Source organism: Chelonia mydas, chromosome 2 (assembly GCF_015237465.2).
Source record: "Chelonia mydas isolate rCheMyd1 chromosome 2, rCheMyd1.pri.v2, whole genome shotgun sequence".
NCBI classification, from domain to species: Eukaryota; Metazoa; Chordata; order Testudines; family Cheloniidae; genus Chelonia; species Chelonia mydas.
The window spans coordinates 166,580,703-166,608,582 of NC_057850.1; the positions used below are offsets into that span (position 1 = coordinate 166,580,703).

The 27,880-nt window shown below is 42.0% G+C and overlaps 1 protein-coding gene across 1 annotated transcript in view; it reads right to left on the minus strand.

The window, feature by feature from the left end:
* Positions 1-27,880, minus strand: part of CNTNAP2 (contactin associated protein 2) — a 1,647,636-nt gene that overhangs the window by 688,479 nt on the left and 931,277 nt on the right. The window contains exon 9 of the mRNA XM_037889980.2: positions 15,477-15,626. Coding sequence (XP_037745908.1) covers positions 15,477-15,626 — 150 coding nt within the window. The remainder of the gene's footprint in view (positions 1-15,476; positions 15,627-27,880) is intronic.

Consider the following 27,880-nt stretch of genomic DNA (forward strand, 5'->3'; position numbering starts at 1 on the left):
ATTTACGAATACTGTACGTTGGCCTGGTTGTTGGGATGATGTTTTCTGTTTGAGTATCTGGGTTTAACTCAGTGAGGTCTGGTCTACACTACAGACTTACATCAGTATAACTACAGTGCTCAGGGGTGTGAAAAATCCACACCCGCAGAGCAATGTAGTTATAACAGCCTAACCCCTGGCGTAGACATCACTATGCTTGTGGAAGGGCTTCTCCAGTCGACATAGTTAATCCACCTTCTCAAGAGGCAGTAGTTAAGTAGGTGGGAGAGCTTTTCCTCGTCAGCATAGAGCATCTTCATTAAAGTACTACAGCAGTGCAGCTACGCCGATGCAGCATTTTAAGTATGGACCTGCCCTAACGGTTCGTTCGGAATACAGGGAGGCAGGAAGAAGATGGCTCCAGATAACCACCTATCAACTGACACTTAGAGTGTCATTATGTAACAATGTCACAACCACAGGGTTTTAACAGGCACAATTTTGCAAGTGAGCAGTTCAGAGGGATCCAGACTGTCTACACTGACAAAATGCCTTTTGGCTACAAAACTGCCTTTTGGCAACGAAACAGCAACACACTCCCCAATGTGACTTTTTTCGGAAAAAAAAGAGCCCAGTTTTGTCTTTTCCCCTCCCTTTATTGTCGACAAACAGCCAGCGTAGACACCATCGTTCCCCCCCCGCCCCCCGATTTTATTGGTCTCCAGAAACTGTCCCACAATTCCCTTGCTGCTGCTCTGATCAGCGGTTTGAACTCCGCTGCCCTGAACCCAACCCGCCCCTCCCCCTGGCAAACCCTGGGAATTTTAAGTCTCATTTCCTGCTTGCTGGCTTCCCAGGTAAGCATGACTGGCTATCACACCAAACGTGCTCCTGCTTGGACCACCGCTGAGTTGTTGGATCCAATCAATATATGGGAAGAGGAGTCTGTTCATACGCAGCTGTGACTGACCCGTAAGAATTGGGACACGTATGGGCAAGTTTCTCAAGGCTTGCGTGAAAAGGGCTATGATCGGGACATGCAGCAGTGCAGAGCAAAGATAAAGGAGCTGAGGCAGGCGTACCATAAGGCGAACCATCGCTTCGATGGTGCACCTAAGACGTGCTGCTTCTATAAGAAGCTGAATGCTATCCTCGGTGGTGACCCCCACCTCCATCGCTGATAGCCTCGTGGATACTTTGCAGGCAGCAGAAAGAGGAGGTAACTTGGATGCTTAAATTCTGGATGAAGAAGTCGAACTAGAAGAGGATGTGGTACTCCCCGCAAGGTCACCTGGTGGGGCAGGCAGCCAGGAACTTTACTCTGCTTTACAAGTGTTCAACGGGGAGCAGGAAGCAGATGAGACGCCGGGTAAGTTGCTATGGCTTGTGTAGGGAACTGAAAAGTGGGAGGCAGTTAGTGTTTTCTGTGAGCTGGACATTGCCCTGTGAGGCTAATCTGCATGGCCAAGCAGGGTGTCGATGGACATCAAGGCCTGCAGGGAATCCTCCAGAGAGAGGCTCTGGAAAGTTTCCAAGAGGTACTTGTTAATCCTCTGCTGCAGATTCCAAGGGATTGCAGCCTTGTTAGTTCCCCCGTTGTAGGCAACTGTATCATGCCATTCAGCAATCACTGGAGCTGGGACCAAAGCGGCACATAGCTGAGCTGCATATAGACTGGGGTGAAAGCTGCAAGCATTCAGCAGTTGGTCACCTGCAGCAGCGAGATGTCAGCCAGCAGGTTGGCTGCCTGTGAAAAAGTGTGGGATAATTTTAGAATGTGTTCCCTGCAAAGCTTCCCTACCAGCCGTGACCTTTTTGTCGGTACACACAACCGCCTTCCCCCCACTCCCGACACTCACCATGATTGGGGTGCTCACGGAGCTGTGTGCCTGCCTAGAGTCTCAGAGAGAAAGTGATTTCTACTAGCAAAATGCCCTTTTTACTAAAATGTTTCAATCATTTGCTGGAATGTAATAATCCTTCTGCTGTTCAGCACAGACCTCGAGGAACACACCACACCCCCCCACGGACCGGCTTTGGCAGATAAGAGAAAACCCTAGGCGCAGCAAAGAAGACATGTTCCAGGAGGTGCTGCAGCGTGATGAGAGACAGACCAGGGAACACAAAGAGTGCTGGGAAGCCAAAAGGCAGGACAGAAAAGAGAATGTTGCTTTTGCTAGGCAAGCGACAGAGCAGATGATAAAAATGATGGCGGATCAGACAGGGATGCTCAAGTCTTTGATACAGCTGCAGACTGAGCAGATTCGTGGTCGACCTCCACTGCAGCACATGCAGATGCACAAGTGTTTGCCAACCCCACCCCCCTATGCCCAGACCTTCCTTTTCACTTCACAGCACTCCTGAGTTTCCCCATCACTCCACTCCCGCTCACAGCTTGCACAATGATAGCTGGAGCTACACACAGTTGTGAGGTTTTACCCTTTTTAACGATAAATAAAGGCTAAGATATTTAATGGTAAAGCGTTTTTATTCTGTGTTCTACAAAAGCGAATAGCAGTCAATTCAGTCTCGGGAACAGGCTTGTGAAGCATTGTGTTGCATGGATCTTGGGCCCTAAAATTGTACACGGATGCACCAGGGAAGCACCTCTAAAACAGACACGATACTGCCCCTCATCGTCAAAGTGGTTCCTCAAAGCCTCTCTGATGTTAATAGCAGCCCTCTGGGCTCCTCTGACAGCCCTCGCATCTGGCTGTTCAAACTGTGCAGCCAAGCGCTCTGCCTCAGTGCTCCCTGAGCAAACATTTCACCCTTAGATTCACACAGATTATGCAAAGTGCAGCACATGGCTATGACCACAGGAATATTATCCTCGGTAAGGTCTAGCCTGCCATTGAGACACCTCCAGCAAGCTTTCAAACGGCCAAAGGCACATTCGATGACCATGTGGCACCTGCTCAACCTGTTGTTAAAACGCTCATTGCTGCTGTCCAGGTGCCCTGTGTAAAGGCTTCATGAGCCAGGCCTGTAAGGGGTAAGCCAGGTCTCCCAGGATTACTGTGGGCATTTCCACATCCCTAACTGTGAACTTGTGGTCTGGAAAGAAAGTCCCAGCCTGCAGCTTTCTGTACAGGCCATTTTTCCTGAAGATGTGTGCGTCATGCACCTTTCCAGACCAGCCTGCACTGACGTCCATGAAACGCCCCCGATGATCCACAAGCACCTGCAACGCATGGAGAAGTATCCCTTCCTATTGATGTATTCAGAGGCAAGGTGGTCTGGAGCTAAAATTGGAATGTGTGTGCCATCAATCGCCCTGCCACAGTTAGGGAAACCCATCTCTGCAAAGCCAGCCATTATTTCATGCACACTTCCCAGAGTCAGGGTCCTCTGCAGCAGGATGCAATTTATTGCCCTGCACTCTTGGAGTAATATAGCCCCTACAGCAGACTTTCCTACTTCAAACTGATTTGCAACTGACCAGTAGCAGTCTAGATTCGCCAGCTTCCACACAACGACTGCAACACGCTTCTCTACCGAAAGGGCAGCTCTCAATCTGGTGTCCTTACGCCGCAGGTCGGGGGTCAGCTCAGCACATAGCTCCATGAAGGTTGCTTTACACATCCTAAAGTTCTGTACCCACTGGTCATCATCCCACACCTGCATGACAATGCGATCCCACCAGTCAGTGCTTGTTTCCCTAGCCCGAAAGTGACGGTCTACTGTATGCAGCTGCTCTGTGAATGCACAAAGCACTGATAAGTTGCTGCTGTCCATATTGGGTGCCTGAGAGTCATCCCCTGCTAACTTTGTGAGTAACTCTGCAAGTAACTGTGCTGCCATTCACAATGTCCTCACAACAGTTAGCAGAGAATAGGATAGAAGTGCGAGATTCATCCTCTCTCACTGCAGATGCTGGCGAGCACTACAAAAGAATGACAGTTGGAAAAGTAGCATGAAAGGAAGCCAGAAACCATTGGAGGGGTGGGACAGAAAACGGTGCATGACAGTACATTTTGCACATCCAAGGATGCGCCGCGCTCTGTTTTCACATTCTCATAACATCTAGCAACAGATGGTGTCACCAGGTACTGTGGGATACATACCCACACTCCATTGTTCTCATTGTTGACAAAGGTGCCTCAAATGTGGACACGATCTGTCGACAGAGGGAACGAATGTAGACATGCTTTGGTGACTTTGCTTTTGTCGATTTTTCCTTGTCGCCATTAGTTTAATCGACAAAACTTGCCAGTGTAGACAAGTCCTGAGACACAGGAACACACTGGGTTTTCTGAAGAAGCTAGGCGTGCTGTGATCACTATCTAAGGATGGTAGGGCATTGGTAAAAGACATGTGTAGACTGTTGTTTCAAAAATCCTATTTTTCTCTAATACAGTACATTGTTCTTACTTAAAATCAAAGTATTGTTTAAGCAAGGAAATTGTTTGGTTAAAGGTTCCCATGGGGAAGAACCACAGGTGTCCAAACTCAGTCAGAGTAACAATAGTTGGTACTCAGGGTATTGTAGTCCAAGACCCAGCCTAGGAGTGAGAAAACTGCAAAATTCCATCCTGTGATAGGTAGACGGCCTAACACGCAAGGGGATGCACTCAGAGACCAGAAAGGATGAAGAGGTGCAGCTAGCTTTGTAATCATTTGCTCTGAAAATCACCCCAGAGAAAAATGTCAGGGAAAACACTGCCTGTACCTCTTCCTTTTCATTCACATATATACATTTAAAACTATGACAATTGTCTAGTTACAGATAAGTTGCTCCGACGTAGAGGGAGAAAAATAAACTTATGGATTTTGGTAACTCCGTTAATAAACAGAATGACTGCACCTTTCATAGGACTAGAATTAATAACTCAAAATGTTCCAATAGTCTCATCATTTGCTGGTGAACAATTTAATTCCCCTTTACGGACTCTTAACATTAAACATTCAGCACTGCATTACCAAAACATTTTCCACCTCAAGTTAAATTCAAGCAGACGCATTTTGGTAATTCAAACAGTATTTTATGCTTGTAAAATGACAATATATAATCTAGGGCAATAAACCAGTTGCTATCAAAAGCCCATTTTGGGGACTCATTCAGCAACAATTTATTATTTCATACAGGAATGCATTATTAAGGTAAGCTCAATGCTTTATTGATAATAGAAATAGAAGGCTTTAAATATTCAATTTCTGCTTCATGGTCCAGTTTTGCCAATTTAAGCGGGCAGATCAGCTTTAATCCACTGACCGCGATGAGCTAATGTCCACATTTTGGAAAAAATGTAAACCCTATAAAGCTACACATGATTTACAGAAGTTTTAATAAATATTTTTGTAGCAGACCAATATTACCCACTTACATATAATGGGATTTATTGTGTTCGGTGCAAGGGGCTAAAGGCAAACTGGAATTTTAGGCATGCTCGGATTTAACTGATCACCAGTCCTATAAATCAAGAGGCTGCCTACAGTTTATACTGTAGAAGCAGCAGAGAGTAATTACAGATTTAACTGGGGCACCAGTCAGATTTCGTACATGAGCCATTATTTATAATCAGCACTAAGAAACATTCAGCCAGTACACACACACGCCAGGTCGGAGGAAGGGTGAGTAATTGCTATTAAAGTAACTATATTTAGTTTTTATTTTATTGAGCACAAAGATCATTTCTGTAAGCAGTGGAATATGCCATCTTGAAAAGTTTGCCTCTTTCTATTCTTTTTCTGAAGACACAAGTGTACCTAAATATTTTCGACAATCTGGCTCATTTTGTTCCAAGATATGCTGCATCATTTGAAACAGAGAGAGAGAGGTATCTCTAAATATTTGGAAAATACACAAGTAACCACAAAACTAATTTCAGGGGCTATTAGTATGTTAAATCTGATCCTGGAAAGATTTTTACACATATAGCCACACTGGAGTCAATGAGACTACTCACATGTGTAATTTTTTCAGGATTATCGTCTTAGATAACAAACATGAACATAAACCATTTTGTTTTTATTGTTAGAAGATGATTATTCAAACTACTGGTTGACCCTGGTGGGTCAGCCACAAACTGGGATATTTTCTAAGTTAGCACAGCAGTTTCCTTCTTTCATAAACCATTCCCTCTCTAAATAGACTAAATCACATTTGTACAGCAATTCTTATATATTTCTAACTTGATTCACTGTAATATTCTAGCAGTTGATATAATTTGTTCCTGACCAGGAAATAGGCAACAATATGTTTATTGTGCTAAATGGAAAAAAGAAACAAGTCATATAGCCAACACAACTTAAAGATGTTAAGGCCTTACTGAGTGAATCTACTCCATCCCCTGCCAGTGCAGAATTGTTACCTATAATAGGTTTTTCCTAGTCCTTTTCCAGCTTTAGTTTTCAAAGTCACAGAAGAGAGGGGAGTATGCATTAAAAAAAAATATATATCTGTATTCCTTTTTCATCCTCTACCTATAGAGAACAGCTTCAGTGTTAATGAGGAGGGGAAAGGCAGAGTAAAGCCAACGCAATTGATTGATTTTTTTTTCTTAAGAAACTTCTAGGTATGTTAGCTTCATCTAACTTCAGACTCAGTTTGAGGATTTATATCACATGGCAGAGGAACCAGCAGAACACATCTCAAAACTTCATTCATTCATTTTGCAGTTGGCAGAGATTTCTAATTTTTAATGGGGCTTCAGACAACAACTCAATCTATTCCAACAAGTCCCACACTTAGATCCATTCCTATACTCACTTTACCCACCCAGATAAGAGATCAAACATATGCTAAAGATGGATTTCTGACTGAGACTGTCTTTCTTTATAAGCTCAACTAGGTTCCCAGTTTATAGCACTTATGTGTGCATTGTAGTATATAGTAGGCCAGGGTACAGCATGGACTGGCACATCGCTGCATCACAAACAATATAGTCTGCATTACTGAAGTTTAATCACATGGTGCCTATGTTACTTTACCTCATGTCAGTCTAATTTCCCCAGATGACATCATCTGCATGTATGGAACAAAACCTAAACGTGATGAAATGGTATAAAAATCACAAGAGTTAACAGCTACTGCCACTTTGAACCCCAATGCCCACCAGTTCTGCAGGTTCCATAACCAAAGTGCGGATGAATTTAGTGTCAATGTTCATGGTGGAGGAGGCATTGTTTCATTCATTAAATAACAAAGTGAGGCTCAAGTGTCTGTAATCACAGGAGTCATGTTTTTCCTATCATACAAGACAAATGAAGATCCAAAGAAGAGAGAAGAAACAAAAGTTAAATACAGTTTTTCTTGCTTTGTGAGAGTTTGAAAGTTCTATACTTCTGCATTCTTTATTCTTCTATTGAACAGCATGAGAGTAGATTTAAAAAAAAGTTCCATAGCCAGTTCCTTTATTTCTGTCACTCCTGTGTGCACCTGTCTGTGAGAATGAGCTGGAGGAATGAGGTGACCAAGACACTCTGGTCAGATTCTGCACTGAGTTCTTTTGAATTTGCATTGCGAGAACTCACAGAAGAATTATGTCCATACAGGTTTAAAGTTGTCCATAAATGTCCATAAAATTTTAAAATCATGCTTCAGGTTTCAGAGTAACAGCCGTGTTAGTCTGTATTCGCAAAAAGAAAAGGAGTACTTGTGGCACCTTAGAGACGAACCAATTTATTTGAGCATAAGCTTTCGTGAGCTACAGCTCACTTCATCGGACGCATACTGTGGAAAATACAGAAGATGTTTTTATACACACAAACCATGTGTATAAAAACATCTTCTGTATTTTCCACAGTATGCGTCCGATGAAGTGAGCTGTAGCTCACGAAAGCTTATGCTCAAATAAATTGGTTCGTCTCTAAGGTGCCACAAGTACTCCTTTTCTTTTTGTAAAATCATGCTGTTATTCTTGTATCTGCAAGAAATGCACCTGCACTCTTCACCAATATGTGCATATGCAAATGACGATTAACATACATCCAGACACAATTATTATTTGTGGGTACGAGAAGCTGCAGGTTTTGACAATTTGTCTATTAGAACAATAAGGCTTTCAGTACCATTGATCAAATAGATGATCTAGGTCGTGACTGGCTGAATATCTTCCTTTGCTATATAACATCTGATATATATTAATTAAAACTGCCATCTTTGTGGTATATCATGAGCTCGCAAAAATCCCATGAATCCTTGCTACCTGATATACATTGATCTTGCCAGTATGAAAGTTTTCAAATCCAATGGCAATACTTAGGACTGTCATGTCTATAACATGATTCAGAGTCTGCTGACAATAGATAACATGACAAAATTCTACGTGCCCCACACACACACACTTTAGATGTGGATGACAGGTTTTCAAGAAGGAAGGACTCACACATAGAAAAATTCAGTGTGCTGAACACAGACAAAGGTGTTTTCTTTCATTGCCTCTCTTTTTATCCCTCCGACCAAACCCGAGGGGAAATTATATCAACCCAGCTTTCAAAAACAAATGAGTCCGGCTACATAGATAAGATTCCATCCACAGTGCATTTTGTACACTCATACAGAAGCCAAGGAATTACTATAAGCCACAGACCAATGTCCCACAGGAAACTTGTCATGTAGTCCATTCATCTAAAGCTTAGCTTGTCAGAAAAGAAAAGGGAAGTAGTGGACTGACAGATGCTCACTGCATATCTTTGCTATCACTGTAGGATTACTACTAGCACTAAAACTCTCCCATATATAAGCCAGTGAATAAAGAGGAGAAAATGTAAAAAGAATGTTTTATAACTGGAATTAAAAATAATGTCCCAAATCAAATCTTTCCTCTGGGCATTGGGCAACTATCAGGTGCTTTGGTGCAAGCTTAAAAAGCCTTATGAAAGCCCCTTATCTCTAAAGGTGTAAACAATTTCTGTCAGGGTTAATGGACTCATTTTCACTTTGCAATTCACTTCCTCTATTCTTCCCTTTCATTTTATGCACATAATTGGAAAACAAAGCAACATCATTCTCTAGAGACTTTGCAGGAAAGGGAAGCTTACTCCTTTCAATCCCCCAACCCCATGAAAAGAAAGGAAAGGGAAAGGGAATTAAGTGAGAGAATTATAGACTATTAAAGGGAGACTGACTCAACCAATTAGCACCCATCCACCCCACCAAATACACAAACACTCGAAACACACAACCTTTAACACAGCTTTCCTTAATTTATAGATTTGAATAAAACAATAATTTCTGTCTTTCCCTGGAGAATATCTCAGTATCTACTGAGAGACAGCAGAGAAGTACAGAGGGAGAGAGAAAGAGACAGACAGTATGTGCACTGAAAATGATTTACTCTTAGGCACAAAAAAAACCACAACCCTCCTATGACTCAGTGCAATTTATCAAAACTAGAAAAGTTAGCAACGTGGTACAGAAATCACAAACTAAGCTTCCAGACCATAGAATAATACTGTTAGTATATGGTAGTTAGTACAGTTAGTTAGTACATGATAAATTTTCATTTTGGTACCAAACACAATGTTTTTAAGTCAGTCCATAACTTCATCAACTTCTTACATGCCTTCTCCAGGCTCCCTCACTCTCCTGTTACCTGCCTCTGTTCTCAGCTCTTGTGTTTGCCTACCAAGTGACTTTTCATACCAAGTCTCCCTACTCAGCATAGCTCACTTCTGCCCCTCACCACCAGGGAGCAACCGAACACTCAGACTGCAAACAGTGGGACTGATCAAAGCTCCCAGGGTCAGAGCCTCATGGACTTTACCAATGCACAAGGGTGAAAGTAAGTTAGAGGACCTACCGGTACGCCGGAGTCCTGAGCAGGGGCATGGGCCCAACCGGAAGAGGCAGGGCCTTAAATCCCCGGACACTTTAAAACTTCATTTAAAGGGCCAGGGCTCCAGCTGCAGTAGAGGCGGCTGGGAGCCTCTGCAGCTGGTAGCTCGGGGGCAATTTAAAGGGCCCAGGGCTCCAGCTGCTGCTACCGCAGCGGAGCCCCAGGCCCTTTAAATCACTGAGGAGCCCTGGGGGCTCCCGGCTGCCACCGCTACCCCAGGGCTCTGGCAGAGCTTTAAAGGGCCTGGGGCTCCACTGTGGTAGCAGCTGCCGGAGCCCTGATCCCTATAAATCCCAGCCTGAGCCCTGCTCCCTGAGCCCTGGGGTAGCGGTGACCGGGCTCCATCGGGGATTTAAAGGGCCCCGGGGCTTCAGCCGCCGCTACCGCCCCGACCCTTTAAATGCCCGCCAGAGCCTCACCACCATTACCCCAGGGCTTCGGCAGCAGGGCTCCGGTGGGGATTTAAAGGGCCGGGGCAGTAGCAGTGGCTGGAGCTCCGGGGCCCTTTAAATCCCCGCCAGAGACCCACCACTGCTGCTACCCCAGGGCTTGGGCAGCAGGGCTCAGGCTGGGATTTAAAGGGCCCTGGGGCAGAAGCAGTGGCTGGAGCTTCGGGGCCCTTTAAATCCCTGCCTGAGCCCTGCTGCCCGAGCCCCGGGGTAGTGGCAGCAGGGCTGCAGCAGGGATTTAAAGGGCCCCAGAGCTCCAGCTGCTGCTACCCCCGCCCGGGGCCCTTTAAATCCCCGCCTGAGCCCTGCTGCCCGAACCCTGGGGTAGCGGCGGCAGGGCTCTGGCGGGGATTTAAAGGGCCCCGGGAGGGGGGTAGCAGCGGCTGGAGCTCCGGGGCCCTTTAAATCCCCGCCGCAGCCCCGCCGCCGCTACCCCAGGGCTTTAAATTGCCCTCTCGGAAAGCCGGTCCTCATATGGCACATCAGCTCTTACCAGTACGCTGTACCGGGGCGTACCGGCTTACTTTCACCTCTGCCAATGCACCAAACAAACAAACCTATCTCAGCTGCTTACTCAGGAAGCCAAAGCATGGCTATGCAGCCTGTACAGAGGGAGAGAGAAAACAAGCAAACACAACATTCACTAAGTCCTGCTACCTCCAAACACAGAGTCCCCAGCTACGCCTTCTGAAACTCTCCTGTTAGCTGCCTATATTCAGAGCTTTGCCTGAATACTAATCATGATATATTGTGTAAAACATTTTGGTGGCTGTGTAGTCTACCAAGGACAAACAATTCCATCCAAACGAAGGGCTAGATTGCAAATTTATTCTCAGCTTTATGGAAGGACTAGCGCCAAAAGGAATTTTGATTAAAAGGAGTGCCCAAGTCATGATTTTTTCAGAATTGCTATTTCACTTGAGAGGCTAGTGAGGAACCACTACCAGGTGGGGCAGGCCATTACCAGGGGCAGCATGCTACTCTTTTCATGTCCAGCCAAGAGACCAACCTATCGCAGCATTGCCTATACCTTGCTTCTTCTTGCCCTCATTATACCTCTTTGCCCGCAGAAAAACAAGTAAGTAGCATCCTCACAGAGCCTGCTTTCCCCCCATCCTTGGCACCCCGACTTGTGACTCAGCTAAGTCCTGCACAGCCATGCTGGGACCCTTACCCTCCTCCATTGTCTGAGCGGCCATGTCAGAGTGAATCATCAAGAAGCCTGAAATCAGAATTTAAAGAAGCAAAACTGTAGACTTTCATAGATACTACTGAGAATGAGAACCTTGTGAAATTCAGTTTTATTTTATTTTGCCTGAAAACTGTTGCCATTTCATATGATTGTTTCCTTCCCTTCACCTGAATTTTAATTAATTACCAATATAAACTCAAGTATCTATTTTCCTATCAACAATGCACCCTTGGCATGTTGTCAATGCAAAAGCTATTTTCACTAAATATGAATGTGCATTTTCAAGGAAAAATTTCCATGGGAAAATATAGTGCAATACTACTGATGACAGTATAACTCGATGGTAATACCCACAAAAATAGAGTCAATCTGATGGGTAAATTACTGTATTTAATTACTTTGCTATTCATTCTACAATTTATATTTTCAAAAATGCTTCATTGCTGTGCTGACAAAAGTGATCTTTAAAATCTTGGTAAACAAAGAACAACCATCCCAACGTACATGCGGGTTTTTTTAAGGCATTAGTATAACAAAGACTTGTTTTGAAATCCCGCTGGGGAAAGTTTGAATATATGAGATGTGACATTTATGTAGAGGTTTCAAGGATAACGTAGGAAAAATATAATTAGGACAGCATTTGTTATCAGAGACGCCTAGAAAAGTTTTACAGTCCTTGTAAGAACAGTCTCAATGTGCCAAACTATCTTTGGGATGTTTAAATATCAGTCTATTAACTCCATGCATCTTTCCTCCTCCTTCCCTTTTTTCTTCCCCCTGAGATCATAAAGGACATACCAGTTCGAATGACAATAGCACATGAATATGATGTGCATGTCACATAGCATCTGGCCAACTGGCAATTGTGGGAGCAGGATCAACCTGACAAAACAGTGTGGTCAATGACAAAAAGAAAAAAGAGTAAATATTAACTCGCCTTAGGGAGATAAAGCTGTTGGAGAACTGATGCTGTCGAAATCAAAGTGTCCAGAAAGGAAGCTCATTTAGAGGTGAAAAGTTGCCAAGGGGGCTCGCTACACCTCCCAGGCTCATTTTAACCCACGTGGGGAGAGGTGGTGTTGGTATTAATGTAACCAGAGCTGGCCATCTGATTTTCAGCTTTGTGATAGTCCCCCCTGGAAAATCATTTCCAAAGTCTCAGTAGAATACCTATACCTGTTGTACTCAGTTCTCCAGCAAGGCACGTATCTATCTAGCCTTCCTTTAAACACCTGAAACATCTTTAGCTATCACCCAGATAATGATTTTGGCTAGTCATCCATTAGTGAACAACAAACATTTTCTGTGCCCTTGAATTTGGGGGAGAATCAAATGATCTCTTTGCTGACTGACTGGCCATGAATATTCTGCAGAGGAAAAAAAAAAAAAGAGAGATACATAATTCACACATTGTGGTCAGATCTTTCTCCTGCTAAAGTGAATGGCAAAACTTCTCCTGACTTCACTGTTCAATAATTATTTCATTTCCACTGCAAAAAGACAATACAAGCTTCACTTTCCCCAACTCTTCTCAGTCTTACTGCCCACAAAACACACACAGCAAAAGATCAGAAAACTAATGGAGAAAAAAAGTAGAGGGGAATACCTCCATAGAAAGGGAATAAAACCCCTTGCTGTTTGCAGCAGTTTGTGAACATATTGTCTAGATTTTTAACATATTTATGCAAGAAATTGACTTTAAACTGTCAGTAATTTATAGTTGATATAATGCAGAATTAGTGTTGAGAAAAGTTTAAACAGACATGTCCCTCAGAAAGCAAGCTTGCTTTGTGTTCAAGACACCTGCCAGGACAATTAAAATGCAAAAGTGTGGTATTGAGTGAAGGGTGCTTATTTGGAAACCAGTTTGGACACAAGGTATGCAAAATATCTGTTCTTTGGATACATCTTCAAAGAACTTCAAGTTGTAAAAGAGGACACATACTGTTGATCCAAAGCAACAAGTACAATGCTGAACAGATTTGGGAAACATACAAAAGACAGTTGACGTGAGACTCCCTTATCCTACGGAGGACCGCATCTGTGTAAATACTTGCATGGGGGAGGGGTTCTGGAATTATAAATTAACCTTTAATATCAAAATGATCACAGAAGAAATGGGATGACATCAGATACTTGACAGTGAGTGGAAAGGGAAATGATATCTACCATGAGACTACATGCTGTCTGTCTATCAGAAGATCAAAGTCAAAGGGTCAAAGGATAAAAGACATGCCAGGGAGAAAGGATGCAGTCTCCAGAAATATAAAATATTGCTTATTCTTTATAATGGCATGGTTTGTACCTATCTAGATTAGCTTTTTCAGGGTTTAACACAAAAGGTGTTAGGCATATTCGTTTTTTATTTAATCTCATTTTTCTCTTCCTTCATAACTTGCTTTAGTGAGACCATCTAAGTCCCTAATTATTTTGAGGTAAAGTCAGAGCAGTACGTTCTTGAATGGAAAACAACCTTTCAAAATATTGTGTGAGGCAGTTGGCTATGTTGGGGCTCTTGGTTGAGACAACACTGTAAGATGCATGACCTAGACATTGGCTGAAGTAGTAGGGACACAGGGAAAGATGGATGACCACAAGGAGTTGCAGAGACAGGGTGAATGAACACTGATTAACTTGTGACAGGTGAACTTTTATTATAAATATTGCCAGATTAAACTACGACAGGCGTTAGCTGTCAAGAAGTGCTTTTCATTATCATCACTACCATGAGGTTTCCCAGAAATTTGTGGCATAGATCATCAAGAGGATTAGAGCTATTCTTAATAAAGTGTATATACATTTTTGTAAGACTATTTAAACACTAATTTCCATATATATTTTTAATGATTTCACAGAAGAGAGATAATGAAATGAGAATAATCTTGAAAGGATTTTTTGTTCTTTCTGCTTTGGGCACTAAAAATCATAATCTCAGTAACTTTCCTATCCCTGAAGTAACAGGAGCATATATAGTACTGTATTTTTTCCCCATTAGCTGTTCAGCTTGCAAGATTAAAATAGTCAGTTTAAAAACATGGCACATTTCTATTAAAAAACCCCTACAAAGTTATTTTATGCCCAGTGTCCTGATGTACAAACTCACATTATCTTTGGATCAATCAGTGCAAAAATTCCATTGATCTCAAATGGGAGATTTGCCTGAGTAAAGACTGCGTGGGCAGGCCATTACCGAATGTGATAAAATAAGATAGCTGACGTACGCACAATTTATCTAAAACAGTATATTATAATCATGTATCTACAATGAAATAGGCTTTTGGAAATTAAAAACAAAATTCTATACCCTTGTAGCTAACACAAGATGGTGTGGGAGAGCAAAAGAAGTTGCCTTCGCTCAGGGCTTTAAACAGTTGTAGCCTTACCTTACCTGAGTACATGGACTACTCCTGCCTCATAGTGTTAGTCAACCTAAAGCCCCAATTTTGAAAAACAGTCAAATATGTGCTTAAGTCCATCCATATTCAACACAGTCTCGACTCTAAGCATGCACTTACATTCCATCGACTCCAACAGTACTTAAGCACATGCTTAAAGTTAAACACATGGTTAAGTCCTGTCCTAAATAGAAATGTGTTCCTGAATCACGGCTCAAAAGAGGAAGAGGCAGGTCCATACTCCAACTCCATACTAGCTAGTGTAACCGGTTCCACATCGTGGAGACAGTATGATGTACTTTTTCAGAAAGTGGCATCAGGGAGCTCCCGGTAAGAGGCACCCAGCTCTGTGCCACCCTTACTGCAGGGTTCTGCCTCTGTGCCAAACTTTCACCAACAGATTTTATGCTGCAAAAAAGTGGATTTGGGAATGCGCTCCTCAGAAAGCAGGATAAAGCATCTCATGTAGTTTCGGGAACTGCCATGCATGGGGGAAAGAAAGGCTAATAAAACAAAGAGTAGATTTTTGGGGGGACAGTCATCACCTAAGCCACTTGTATAAGATCCAAAATACTAACACTCTATGAGGACTGAGTTTCACCCTAATATCCACATTTATCTATTGTATAGAAAACAAAAGGACAGCACTAAGCAGATATGCTAGTACCGCAGTTTTTACCTCCAAAGAAATATTTCTCCCCAGTTTTAACTTGCAGAGGACTGTTTGTTCGAACTGCTGAGGCTTCATCTCCATCAATAGTGAGGACAGCAAAGTTTTCCTTAGCTAGAAACCGGATTTCATGCCATTGCCCATCGTTGAGTCCTGAGCCTGGGAAGAAAAGAAAGGGTGGAACCTTCTTGAGTTCATTATTTACTTATTTAAATTTGTTTATTGCATCAATTCTAAGCGCCAGGCACGTGACACAAGTTTTGTACAAGGACCTAGTGAGGACTGGGACATCTAGACATTCTTGTAGAAGTAAATATGAAATCATAATCATTATCATGAATGCAACTTTCGGACTGCTCATTCATCATGCAAAAGTATATAATTGCTTTAAAGCAAACATCATTTCACTCATCAAAGGCCATATTCAATGTTTAACTGGAAAAGGAATATCCTTTACTGTATCTACAACCAAACTCAAAAGAAAAATATTTATATGTCCATTTAATTATAATAGGTAACAAAACAGAGGACACATGTCTGATTCTTGCCTCTAATGAGTGCTTGGTACCAACACAAGGGGAAGGAAAATGAGAAAAGAAGAAGAAAGTCTTAAAGGGAAGCCTTATTCAAAAACAAATCCTGTCATTATAAAATGGTGTTAGAAATAGAAAAGAAAGACAATGATCATAGAGCCATTGCAAAACAACCAACCACCCAAACCCTTAAGCTTAGCTAAGCAGTAGTCTCTGGTGGTACAAATGAAGAGGACTCATCTACTTAGTCTTCAGCTTCCTCTATAGGGAGCTGATATAAAAGTTTTGCGCTCGGTACCCATCTGCTGGTATGAGGTCATGTTACTCGACTGTCTGGACTAGTACTTTAGGCTAATGAGATTGTTCATTGAATTAATCAGTACTTTTCATGATCATTTCTATACACATAAGCCATATCATGTCTGTTAATCAGCATGCTATCTAATGAAACAATTACAAATATTTTCTTTTTGACATTTCCAATGCACTGTATCACGTATCACAAACATATTCTTCAGACTCAATTACTAAATCACATTAACAGTACACAATAGATAGAACACAATATAATACCATACAGTGCAAGGGAATTGTCTCTAAAACTAAATATGATACATCATAACATTGGATCTAATAAAATGGATAAGTCAAAACACTAAAAGGATTATTATCCATGCACCAAAGATTTTAACAACCATAGCCTTTCATATAATAGATGGTGTTCATGGCAAACACTAAACTCTAATGACACCCTGTTATCTTTAAAGGTGTTCTTTTTCTATTGCTTCTATGCATTCAGTTTAGCAGATAAAGATGCACCAGGACTTGATAAGAATAGAGGTTGTAACCTTTGGATGTAATAGATATACATCTACTTTGCTTCATACTTAATTAACAACCATTACACTCCGCACCCCAAAATCTGTAAATTACGAGACTGCAGCGTTCAGTGTAAGTAAAGGGAGAAATAGAGGGTTGCTGAATAGTTCAGGAGTTCCTCTGGAATGGAGCAGCATTTTCCAAACAGACTGTTTAAAATAATAGGGCCAGTTTCTGCAAGTCTTTAACATGTTGATTTCAATGGGACTACTTTTGGAGTACCACTCAATGCGAGTAGGGGGCAGAATCTCACTAACGGTATTATCTAACTTTAAAAAAAGGAATCTACTTCATGAATGGATGGGGCTGCCAGATGCATGAACAGCTGAACATGGTTTGCAAAACATTTTTGTAGTTTTGTTTCATTTTTTTCAGGTTTTCATGAAAATGCAAAATGACTGATATGTTTGTGGGGGAGGGGAAAGCAATTTCTTTAAAACACAAAAAATGTTGAAGTTCCACAACTACCAAGTGTTGAAGTTCCACAATTAATTTCTGCTCATTAAAAAAAAAAAATAATCTCAGGTTCCACAAAGAAAAACTGCAGGGGGAAGAAAACCTGGTTGTTTCACAAGGCTCCGACCCAAAATTGTCATTTAAAAAAAAAATCTACAGTAAGCAAAGCTGCTCATAAATATCAGGGCATAGTTAAAATGTGGTATCATGATTTTGTAGATTCATATGGCCAATCATTTAAAAACCTATTTGGACTTGTACCAGATCATTCATTGTTCCCTTGAACTGAACTTGTGCACATTACAGGGTCACTGAATTTTTTGCATAATTCAACATTTTAAAATCCTCTTGCCAAATTCAAAGGGGATGAAATGGTGAGGTGAGTTGTGTAACACTGACAGACCCTGGTCGTCAGCGGGTGGGATCAAACCTGAGGCCTCTGGAGCCTAGTGCATGAGCTAAAAGCCATATGCCTCTTAGCTAAGGCTGTAGCGCAGACTCATTAATCTCTCTCTAAGTGATCTCAGTGCCACTAGATGGGACAGAACACCACACCCAGAAGATGCGAGGGTTACAGTTGCACATTAGCATGAGTGTGAATATTTGTAAGTAAGTCAGTATCATTTTCTCAAAGAAGGAAGAATTTAGAAAGTAACTACAAGAGATTAAGATGCTTGTGGATACGCATCTGGAAATGATCCCAGGTCTTAGAACCTTCACCACAAGGTGTTTTCCTAGTAGTGAGTTGCAGAGTCTTAGTGGGCATGCGAACAGGTCCCTTCACTTTTAGATTCTTTTCTTTGGCACCTCTGAGCAAGCGAGCACAGACCTTCCAAAGGGACTTTACACTGTGACTCGTCAAGGTAATTCTAATTCGGTGAATTGCTACTTCCTGTTCCACAGGTGCTTTGCCACTATCTTTAAATGCTGTGGCTGCACAGAGTCCTCCTGACTGACTTATTCCCGGGTGGGGGCGGCGCGGCCCAGCGAACAGCCGTGAGTCAGGAGCAGGGCGAGGAGCAGCAGCGTCACTCACAGCAGAGAGGTTAAGAGATTAAGATATCATTCTAGATTGTGCCACCATTTACCAGACCTCAAAATTTAACCCTTGATGTTTTTGACAAACTGCAAGCTGGGTAATTACATTCTGCCTGTAGTGGACACCTCTAAAATGTCAGTATTTGCCAACAGGTACCACTCAGAGGTATTGGAAATACCACAGATTTTCTCTCTTCTTAGAATTGGAGATAGCTGTGGTAATTATGTGTTTATGGTTGGGAGATATTGAATTTGTAATGTTTTCTACTGTACTTGTATGATAAATTGCTTTCTTTTCAAACTGAGAAGGTAGTATATTGTTATGAACTGGATGAAACCTTGTTATTGATAGAGTTAAAACCCCATTGAGATTGATAGGTCTGAATACATTCTTCAATTAACATAAATGTAAGCCTAAGGGGGGAAAAAAGGAGTGTGTGAACGCACCCAGGAGCTTTAGGCTGAGTATTGCATAGGTGTGAGGAAGGGATGTGGGGGAGGGAAAGAAGAAGAGTCAAAAGACTGAAAAAAAAAGACAAGAACAGAGAGAAACAGATGGAAAAAGCAAGAAAGCCAAGAAGTAGTCTGTTAAAACAGTGTGATCTGGAAAAAAGTTAGGGAGACAGCTTTTGGGTCTGTTGATTAAAGAGGCTTGGAACTGTAAGCTAAGAAATTGCTCCTTTTGTTCTTGATTCCTCTTGCTTCAGAAACACATGACTTTGTACATGCCTTGTAAATCAACAAGATTGCATCAAAAAAGATACCAAGCTACATCAATTTCTACTTTGAACTAGAACATCTCCCATGCCCCCAAACTTTGGCTAGCTGCTTGGGTCAAAAGGGGGCAATGTTAATTTTAAGACTAACTAGTGAAATGGTGGTAGTGGTGTTTGGTTGTTTTACTTTTAACCATGTAGTTTTTTCACACCCCTGAGTAAGAAAGTTGCAGCGCTGTAAAGTGCCAGTGTAGACAAGCCCTTTGTCACATTTAAGTGAGGAATAAAACCCACATTTGCTTATTTCTAAATTTCAGTTCTTTCTTATAACTTTAGAGCCTAGTGATCCCACCTGTCTATGTTGCACAAACAAATAAAAAAGGTTTGTGCTATACCACTTAAAGAGGGTGGAATTACTCCAGGACAATAGCTCTGTTATGCTGTCCCAATGTGCAGTTAAACAAGGACAATGCACCTCACAAGCAGTTCCCTGAAGAAGTTGGTGAGGTCAATAGCAAAGCAAGTACGGCCAGAGGAAAAAAGCACTGTGTACTGTACGCTCTTGCCAATGCATATTCTGTAGAAGCACAGAGATAGTGTGGCATGGCCAGTGCTGTGTATATGCAAGTAGTGGTCCAGGGAGCACCAGAATCTGCAAATTACAAAACTACAAGCCACTTGGGCCATAGGCACCGACTCCATGGCGCTCTGGGGCTGGAGCATTCATGGGGAAAAAAATCGTTGGGTGTTCTGCACCGCTTCTCCCCCTAGCTCCAGGCGCTTCCCACAGTGAAACATCTGTTTCGCAGTGGCAAGCGCTGGGAGGGAAGGGAGAGCAGGGGGAACGTGGCACGCTTGGGGAAGAGGCGGGGCCAGGGCGGGGATTTGCGGAAGGAGTCCAGTGGAGCAGGGAGGGGGCAGAGACTTTGGGGAAGGGGGCGTGAGCACCCATTGGCACCAGGAAAAGTTGGCGCCTATGCCTTGGGCAACATAGTTTCCAGTTTCACTCACTCTGCCTTTGTATATATGTAGTGGCTAAGGACGTATCCTACTGATGGTGTTTGGAGATAGGGCTTTTGCATTGGTGATTTGCCTCAATAATAGAAGTATTCTCTCCTAATCGTCTGTTCTATCACCCAGTCTGTTTCATAGATCAGTCTCTAATTTGATGCAGTTTGCAACTGACTGCAAACCAACCACCTGCTAAGCCTGTATTGCAGTGGTTCTCAACCCACGGCCTGTGGACCACATGCTGCCCAGTTAGCACACAGCTGCGACTCAGCTATGTGCTAAAAAAAATTCAAAATTTGACACTCCAGTCCAGCAGGGGCCAGGGCCAGGGCCAGCTGAGGGGGGAGATGGCATCAGGCAATCCTGCTGGGGAGCTCCTGCCAGCAGCTGAGCTGGTGTGGGAGAGTGGGTCTCTGGGGAGGTTTTTTGGGGGGGACTCTGGGCAGTGATGGGGTTGGAGGGTGCTAGGCAGTATAGTCCTGGGAACTAGCAGTGTGGGGAGATGTGTGCTGCAGCACCCCCAGGTTTTAACTGCGGCTCTGCACCTGCCTCCGCAATGTGGAGGGGTCTCTGGGTGGGTGGTGCTGGGCATATGGGTCTGTGGGGAGGGTGTCTCTGGGCAGGAGGTCAGTGTGGTGCATGTCTGCCCCTGAGGAGAAGGAGAAGGCTGGCAGTGCAGGGCTGAATGGGCCAGTGTGTGTTTGTCACAGTGGTTCTCAACCTATGGCCCAAATAACACATTGTGGGTCGCCTATGGAGCCCACAATGGTAAATAGGTTGAGAACCACTGTTGCATGGTATGATAGTGGCACTCATATTTGTTCTGGCTCCTATTACCACATGTCTAATTACTACTTTTCACCTTTTACCTACAGTTCCTCTGTTGACCATGATTTTTCTGTGAAATTCCTTAATGCTCCTAGATATAGATGCTTACTGGGACAGCTCTTTGGCACCACAAACCCGTTTTTGAAGCAAAGCAATTTCGCCCCCACCACCAATCTTGTAACAAAAAGCACACTTTCTACCCAGTAGAGTTTCTGTCCACTGCTGTATGTTTTGGGGGGCAGCTGTATCACCATCCTTTTCCTTACATGGCCATGTGGTGTTCCAAGAGACAAACTATTACTGAAAAAAAAAACAACAAAAAACAAAAAACCCAAACCGATGAGTACTTGTGGCACCTTAGAGACTAACAAATTTATTTGGGCATAAGCTTTCGTGGGCTAAAACCCACTTCATCAGATGCATGCATGCGTGGGTTTTAGCCCACAAAAGCTTATGCCCAAATAAATTTGTTGGTCTCTAAGGTGCCACAAGTGCTCCTCGGGTTTTTTTTGCTGATACAGACTAACACGGCTGCTACTCTGAAAACTATTACTGAGTTGCACAGTAAATGGCTCCACAGGAGGACAAGTTCTGTGCAAGTTGCAATGGCACATTTTTGAATGCACTGGTTCAGGGGTCAGCAACCTTTCAGAAGTGGTGTGCCGAGTCTTCATTTATTCACTCTAATTTAAGGGTTTCATGTGCCAGTAATACATTTTGACATTTTTAGAAGGTCTCTTTCTATAAGTCTATAATATATAACTAAACTATTGTTGTATGTAAAGTAAATAAGATTTTTAAAATGTTTAAGAAGCTTCATTTGAAATTAAATTAAAATGCAGCGCCCCCGACCGGTGGCCAGAACCCAGGCAGTGTGAGTGCCACTGAAAATCCGCTCACGTGCCGCCTTTGGCATGTGTGCCATAGGTTGCCTACCCCTGCACTTGTCTCTTGTGTATTTTGTGCGTAGAGAGAGATGATTAGTACTTCATAAAAAGGTTTCTGACTGAACAAAAAATCCAGTTTAACTGAGAATACCTGATACACTAAGGCTGTATTGAAATCAAAGGTGGAAAATGGCTTTCCCAAACCAGAGTTTTGATTCAACAAATTTAGACTGCAGCACATTCCTGAGCCACAAATATGTATTTAGAACCCTTCCTGTGATTTAATTTATTTTCTCTGAGATCAGTGTGTGTATGTATGTATATTCCTGGTCTTATTTTTTCTGTATCCAACTTTAGAAAATTCTTAAATAACTTAATAAAAAAAAAGAGCTTTAAGTATGCCACCTCTACAATTCCCTTTCGGAATGCTCAGAAAGCTAGTTTCATATGCAAATTAAATATGCTAATGAAACAGTCTATTCAGAATTTCTTTTAAATGGTATTATTTTAAAAGTAAAACTCTTGAGGTAATCACTTTGATTGAACAAGAAGAAACAGATGTTTCTGTTATTAAAAATATGAGGAAGGACCGGATTAATGAATACAAAGAAAAAACAATCCTAATGCAAGAGCTTAATATATATTAGGAAACTGAGAAAGATAATATCTGTTGTAGTTATTCTTCAAACAAAATTATAGTAGTTAATCTTACATTTCTTAACAGTTAGTCTTGAGAGATCAAATCTGATTGCAGGATGTATACATCTGTGTGGAGTAAATTAAGACGGACTTCTCAGGCCAAATCTTCTGCTGGCCAGAATTTTGCTGTGCATGGGCAAAATTCTTTTCAAGTCAGTGGAGAGGTAAGACAACTTGGCCCCTAGTTTTAATGCATTACTGACATACATCGTACAGCTAAGAACATCAATTACATCTTTAAAATAATATGAAGAAATGCTTTTGTAATCACTCATATTATTCTTTAGAATAGTAAACCAAGTGTAGCCAAATCATAGGCTATTTACTCTCCAGGCAAGAACGTCAGCTAGGATAAATTGTTCTAATTTCATTGGCTTCAGTGGAGTTATACTGATTTACAGCAGCTAAGGATCACCTTTGGAAGAAAGCACATAAGACTCAGCACTGTGTGGTTGCTCCTGCAACTTGTGGCTCCTCTTGTGCAGGCGCACAAAGCACGAACAAAGGCAGTCCTTTCTCCTGCTTGGACACTAATGAGGAGACAACCAACTTCTCTGTTCTGGCTATCTGTAAGCAAAGGCTTCAGAGGTTCTGCACTCCTCTAAAGGGGAGTAGCTGAGGAAGCTGAATAATGGTTACAGCTCCCTCCAACGACATACTACTTGTTATAAAAGCTGTAGTAGTCACCACTCTGGGCCAGCTCCCCATGAGAGCACTACTCCTTTGCACCACTTTTTCTGGCTCTGAGCCCACAGTCGTCTTTGACTCTGACCTCTCTCTACATCCTCATACCCAGACTATGTTCTGGCCTTGACAAAGGCCATCTTGCCCCACTGATATCCATTCAGAAGGCTGCTGAAAACATCTTTTTCCTAGCCTGTCACTTTGGCCATGACACCCTTCTCTTTGCATCTCTTTAGTAGTTCCTTCTTCCCCGTTGTATCAAGCATAAGCTACTTGTCTTCACTTTCAATGCCCTTCATAACCTATCATCTCTTATTCAGTATAAAAAGTTAATTTTCCATCTGTGATTAGCATGTCATCAGCCTCCATCGCCCGCTTGTTACATTTTCAAACAAACACTTTCATGGTGGCTCCCATGCTGCCCCAATCCTTGGGAGACACTCCCGCTAAACAGCTGCAAAGCTAATTTGTTGTCATCCTTCCAAACCCTCCTTTGCCATGAGGCCCACAAAAAACATTGACAGTATTTAGGCTGCTGGTGTGCTGAGACCGCTGTCTATAATGCTGACCGATACTGTCAATTTCCTTTTACTCCCCATCCGGGGGGCATGGATCAGCATTCACGTACCACTCCCCATCAGTACCCAGCATGGGTCAGGGAAGCTAATGATTCAACCAGCAAACCAAACTGATGGTCACATGCCACCTGAGGCACATTGCACAAACGCTAAGACGACTCTCCATCCACCTGTATCCATTTGTTGTATCTCATCTTATATGAGATGGTAAACTCTTTGGGACAGGACTGTCTTTTTGTTCTGTTTTTGTGCTATGCCTACCACAACAGGATGCTGGTCTATGATTAGGGCTCCTGGGCAACACAGTAATACAAATAAGATTGTAACACTTGCATATAGAGGAAAGATACATATATTCCTCTGCAATTAAATCAAGAAACCATTACCAATACTCAACCCCCGCCCCCAACCTCTATGTGACCAATTTATGACAAATGACACCTTGAGATATTTCTGTGGTCTCATACTCATATTCTCTTTTTGAAAATAAACTAACAAAAATTTTACTCTTGCTATTGTCATATTTTAGGTAGTTTAGGGAATAATCAAAAGAAATACATTTTAGGATTTATGACTCAGAAGAGTCCACTTCATTTTTTCAGTGTGTTCTTTTTCTAATACCCAAAAAATTCTAAGCACTTACTCTAACAGATATTTAGGATCAGAAAATTAGAGGAGTGACGAATAAATCCCTGGAGTGGATTCAAAACATGGTGTAGTGGCAATAACCACTTGCCAACCAATAAATTATGATAAATTTGGTCTTCACATTCAAACTCAGTTCTCTCTTCAGGTCATTGGGTGACCAACATGGCAAAATTTTGCCCACTAGTGATATATTAGCTACAGTGAGATGTACCCTATAATTTAGTGTCAAAACACATGGAACTGAAAGGTTAGTATTTACATTTAAATAAAATCTCTAGCCCCAAATTAATGGAGCATATAAAAGGACACCATGGTAAGCCATTTTCCTATTTTCATAATTTATAATGTAGTGCAATAAAAATGGCAAATTTTGTAAATATATGCAACTACAATACTGCAGACTTTACAGTAATCAACCTTCTTACAAAAGGCTTGACAACTGGTGATTTCTACTGCATAAGACCATACAGTTTGCAAATATTCATCAAACTTGTAATGAATTTTTGTTTTTAGTGGAAACTTATAAAAAATAAATGAAAGAGTATTGTACTTGAATCACACTCAAAATAATGTGTTCCAAACTTTAAGACTAGGCATTTGCAGACCCTTATGCTAATGTTGGAATGAATATTGTTGCCCAAAGGACAGATGCCCTCCTTTTATTTCCTTTTTTCTTGCCTTCTTAAACATGGGGGTGGGGCCTGGGGCTCCCAGCCGCCTTTTTAAATAGCCCAGGACCCTGGCAATTGCCCCTACTGCCCCCCCACCCATGGGCCTGATCTCTACAGAAAGTGAAAATATCTCCTGTTTCAGTCTCATGTGCACTGGATAAACATTAGGCAAAAAACTAAAATATAACCATATATACTGTGGTAAAATTGGGTTTAAAGGTTCTATTTTACTGAACTAGTAATAAGCCATATGTTCCTAGCTTTCCTTTCTCCATAATGTCTCAGCAACAAGGAATGATGACAGACAGGAAGACACACACACAGACTGATAAGCACACAAAATAGAAATTAATAATAAAATTACCTTTTGAGAAACCCAAATTCTGTGTTCTAATTCACCACACACAATATAATAGTAAGTCCCACTCCCAGTAGAAGTTTGTTGTTTCCTGAAGTAGAAGAATTAGAATAATATTTGTGTCTCATACACCCTAATGGGCTGATTCTTGACACAAACAAATCCTATTGACCTGGACAGAGGGTGTAGAGGGAGAATTGAAACACAGAATTTTTTAGGTCTCAGCTGTAGGGATATCAACTGGCTTGACCTTTGTGAACAGATTAAGGCCCCAATCTACCAAAGCACTTAAATTTCAGTTTACTAAACAATGGGATTATTTCAAGTGGTTAAAGTCAGGCACACTCTTAAGCATCTTGCCAAGCCTAAATCTCACTTATGTTAAACTAGGGTTCCAGCAAGCCCCTCTGAACATTTTCTAGCAGTTAGCATCCGTATTCAAATAGTGCAATTTTGTACATCTGCTGGGGTTTTTTTTTTAACACTACCTTTCAGTTTTATTAAAATAGTTTAGTCTTCTTCATTTGACAATGCTTTCTAACCTGCACCTATAACATTATTGTTGTGCTTCTGTTTGAGAGATATACAAAGCTCTAGGCACAAGATTTCATTAGTGGAAACTTTTTGGTCACTGCTACTTTCACAGAGCAGATAGTTTTTAATGTCTTAATCCTATTATTTAAAAAAAGGGCCCTTATATCCCTTTATCTTCATTGTGCATACGTCTCGGACGATAAATGATAAAAATATCCCACTTTTCTTCCAATGCCACGTAACTCTTTTTTTCAGGGTATAGCTGTCTCTCTTCCTTCCTTTGTCACAGGAATTTAATGGAAGGAAAGGTGCACTGTGAAAAGCTAAAAGCGAACATGATGACAGAAAACAAACAATGGCTGCATTGGCTGGACTTTCTCTGGAATTTGGTGTTCACTTACTGTGACAAAGCTCTGTCCTTTTCTCCGTGGGTCCTGTGTTTCCGGGCAGATTTTGCTAGTCTCAGAGGCTCACTGTGACCCTTCATGTAGCCATTCTCTCTCTAGAGGCAAGGGTCACAGCCTACTGAGCCATTTTCATCATAAGCCAGCGAGGGAGGTGAGGAGAAGCTCTGTTATCACCCAGTCTCAGTGATTAATCAGGGAGCAAAGGGGGGAGCCCGGACCTGCCCTCTACTCCAGGCTCCAGCCAGGGACCTTAATAGTATCAGCTACGGTAGCTGACTTCTTAGAAACAGGATGCATACAATTCCCTGGGCTACTTCCCCACGGCAGCCCCCCCACTTCCTCAAGATCAACTAGAATGTTCAAACATGTGTGTTGTCTGGTTTTAGCTATAGTGTGGATAGGACCTAAGCTGGAACATGTCATGAAGCGGTCTTATTCTATTTGCAGACTTTTTGGGAAAAAAACCCCACCCCAACACTTTTCACAATCATAATGAGCAGGCACTGGGTTATGATGTTAAGCAGATTCAACTGAAATGGCGGTGAGAGTTCATGGATAGGTCACAGCAATGGTAGTGAACACAACTACCATGCAGTCTGCATTAACAGAGCTGTCCAACCCCTTCTGAAGCTTGGTATGTGTGACATTTAATAGTTATATTCAAGATGTATGGTTCCAGTGCATGGCTGTTGTCTTCAGAGGATGAAGTAGCACTGGAAAAAATGACAGATTTAACTCTTCCCTTTCCCCACAAGAATTCTGTATCGGAGGTCCTTGCAGACATTTCACTGACACCTCTCTCAGGCAAACTTCTGTGGACTGCAGTGAGAATCTGCCTAAACAAGTATGGAGTAAACACCGAACAAGTTCTGTTGGATACTATGTGATTACTTTGGAAAAACAGGCTGAATAGTCTAGGAAATTGTCCCTCATGTAAATCCTTTCTTCATTTTATTATTTTAGGATATCAAGTCCTGGTATCAAGGAAAGTGTCACCATTTGTATTTGTGTATGTTTGCTGATATTCTAATTTTTCTGCCCCGTCTAGTGAATGAGTAATTCAGTAGATAGGTTTTGGAGATGAAAGACCAGTGCACCAATTTTCAAATTCTGGCTTTGGCCTCAAATGACAAAGAGTTTGATAATCTTGTTCTCCTCCTCAATTGTGCATATCACAAAATCATTCCATTTTAGCAGAATATTTGAACACAGCTCGTGTTACAATGCTGGAGGGAAAGATCAACATTGATATAATGGTCATTGGTCCCATTTTATTAAGCAATGAAGAACTTTCATTATTGTCAATTAGGCTGCCATTTTTAGGATAAACAGGTACAATGGCTGGTGTACGTCCCAACAAAGCTTTATACAGCTTATAAAAGACAAACGTTCTCTCTCAGTTGGAACTACAAATAAAAGACTTCAGAGCTTAGGTTGGTATTTTCTGAGAAAGCCATCAAAACACAATGAAAATGCTGGCATTTGA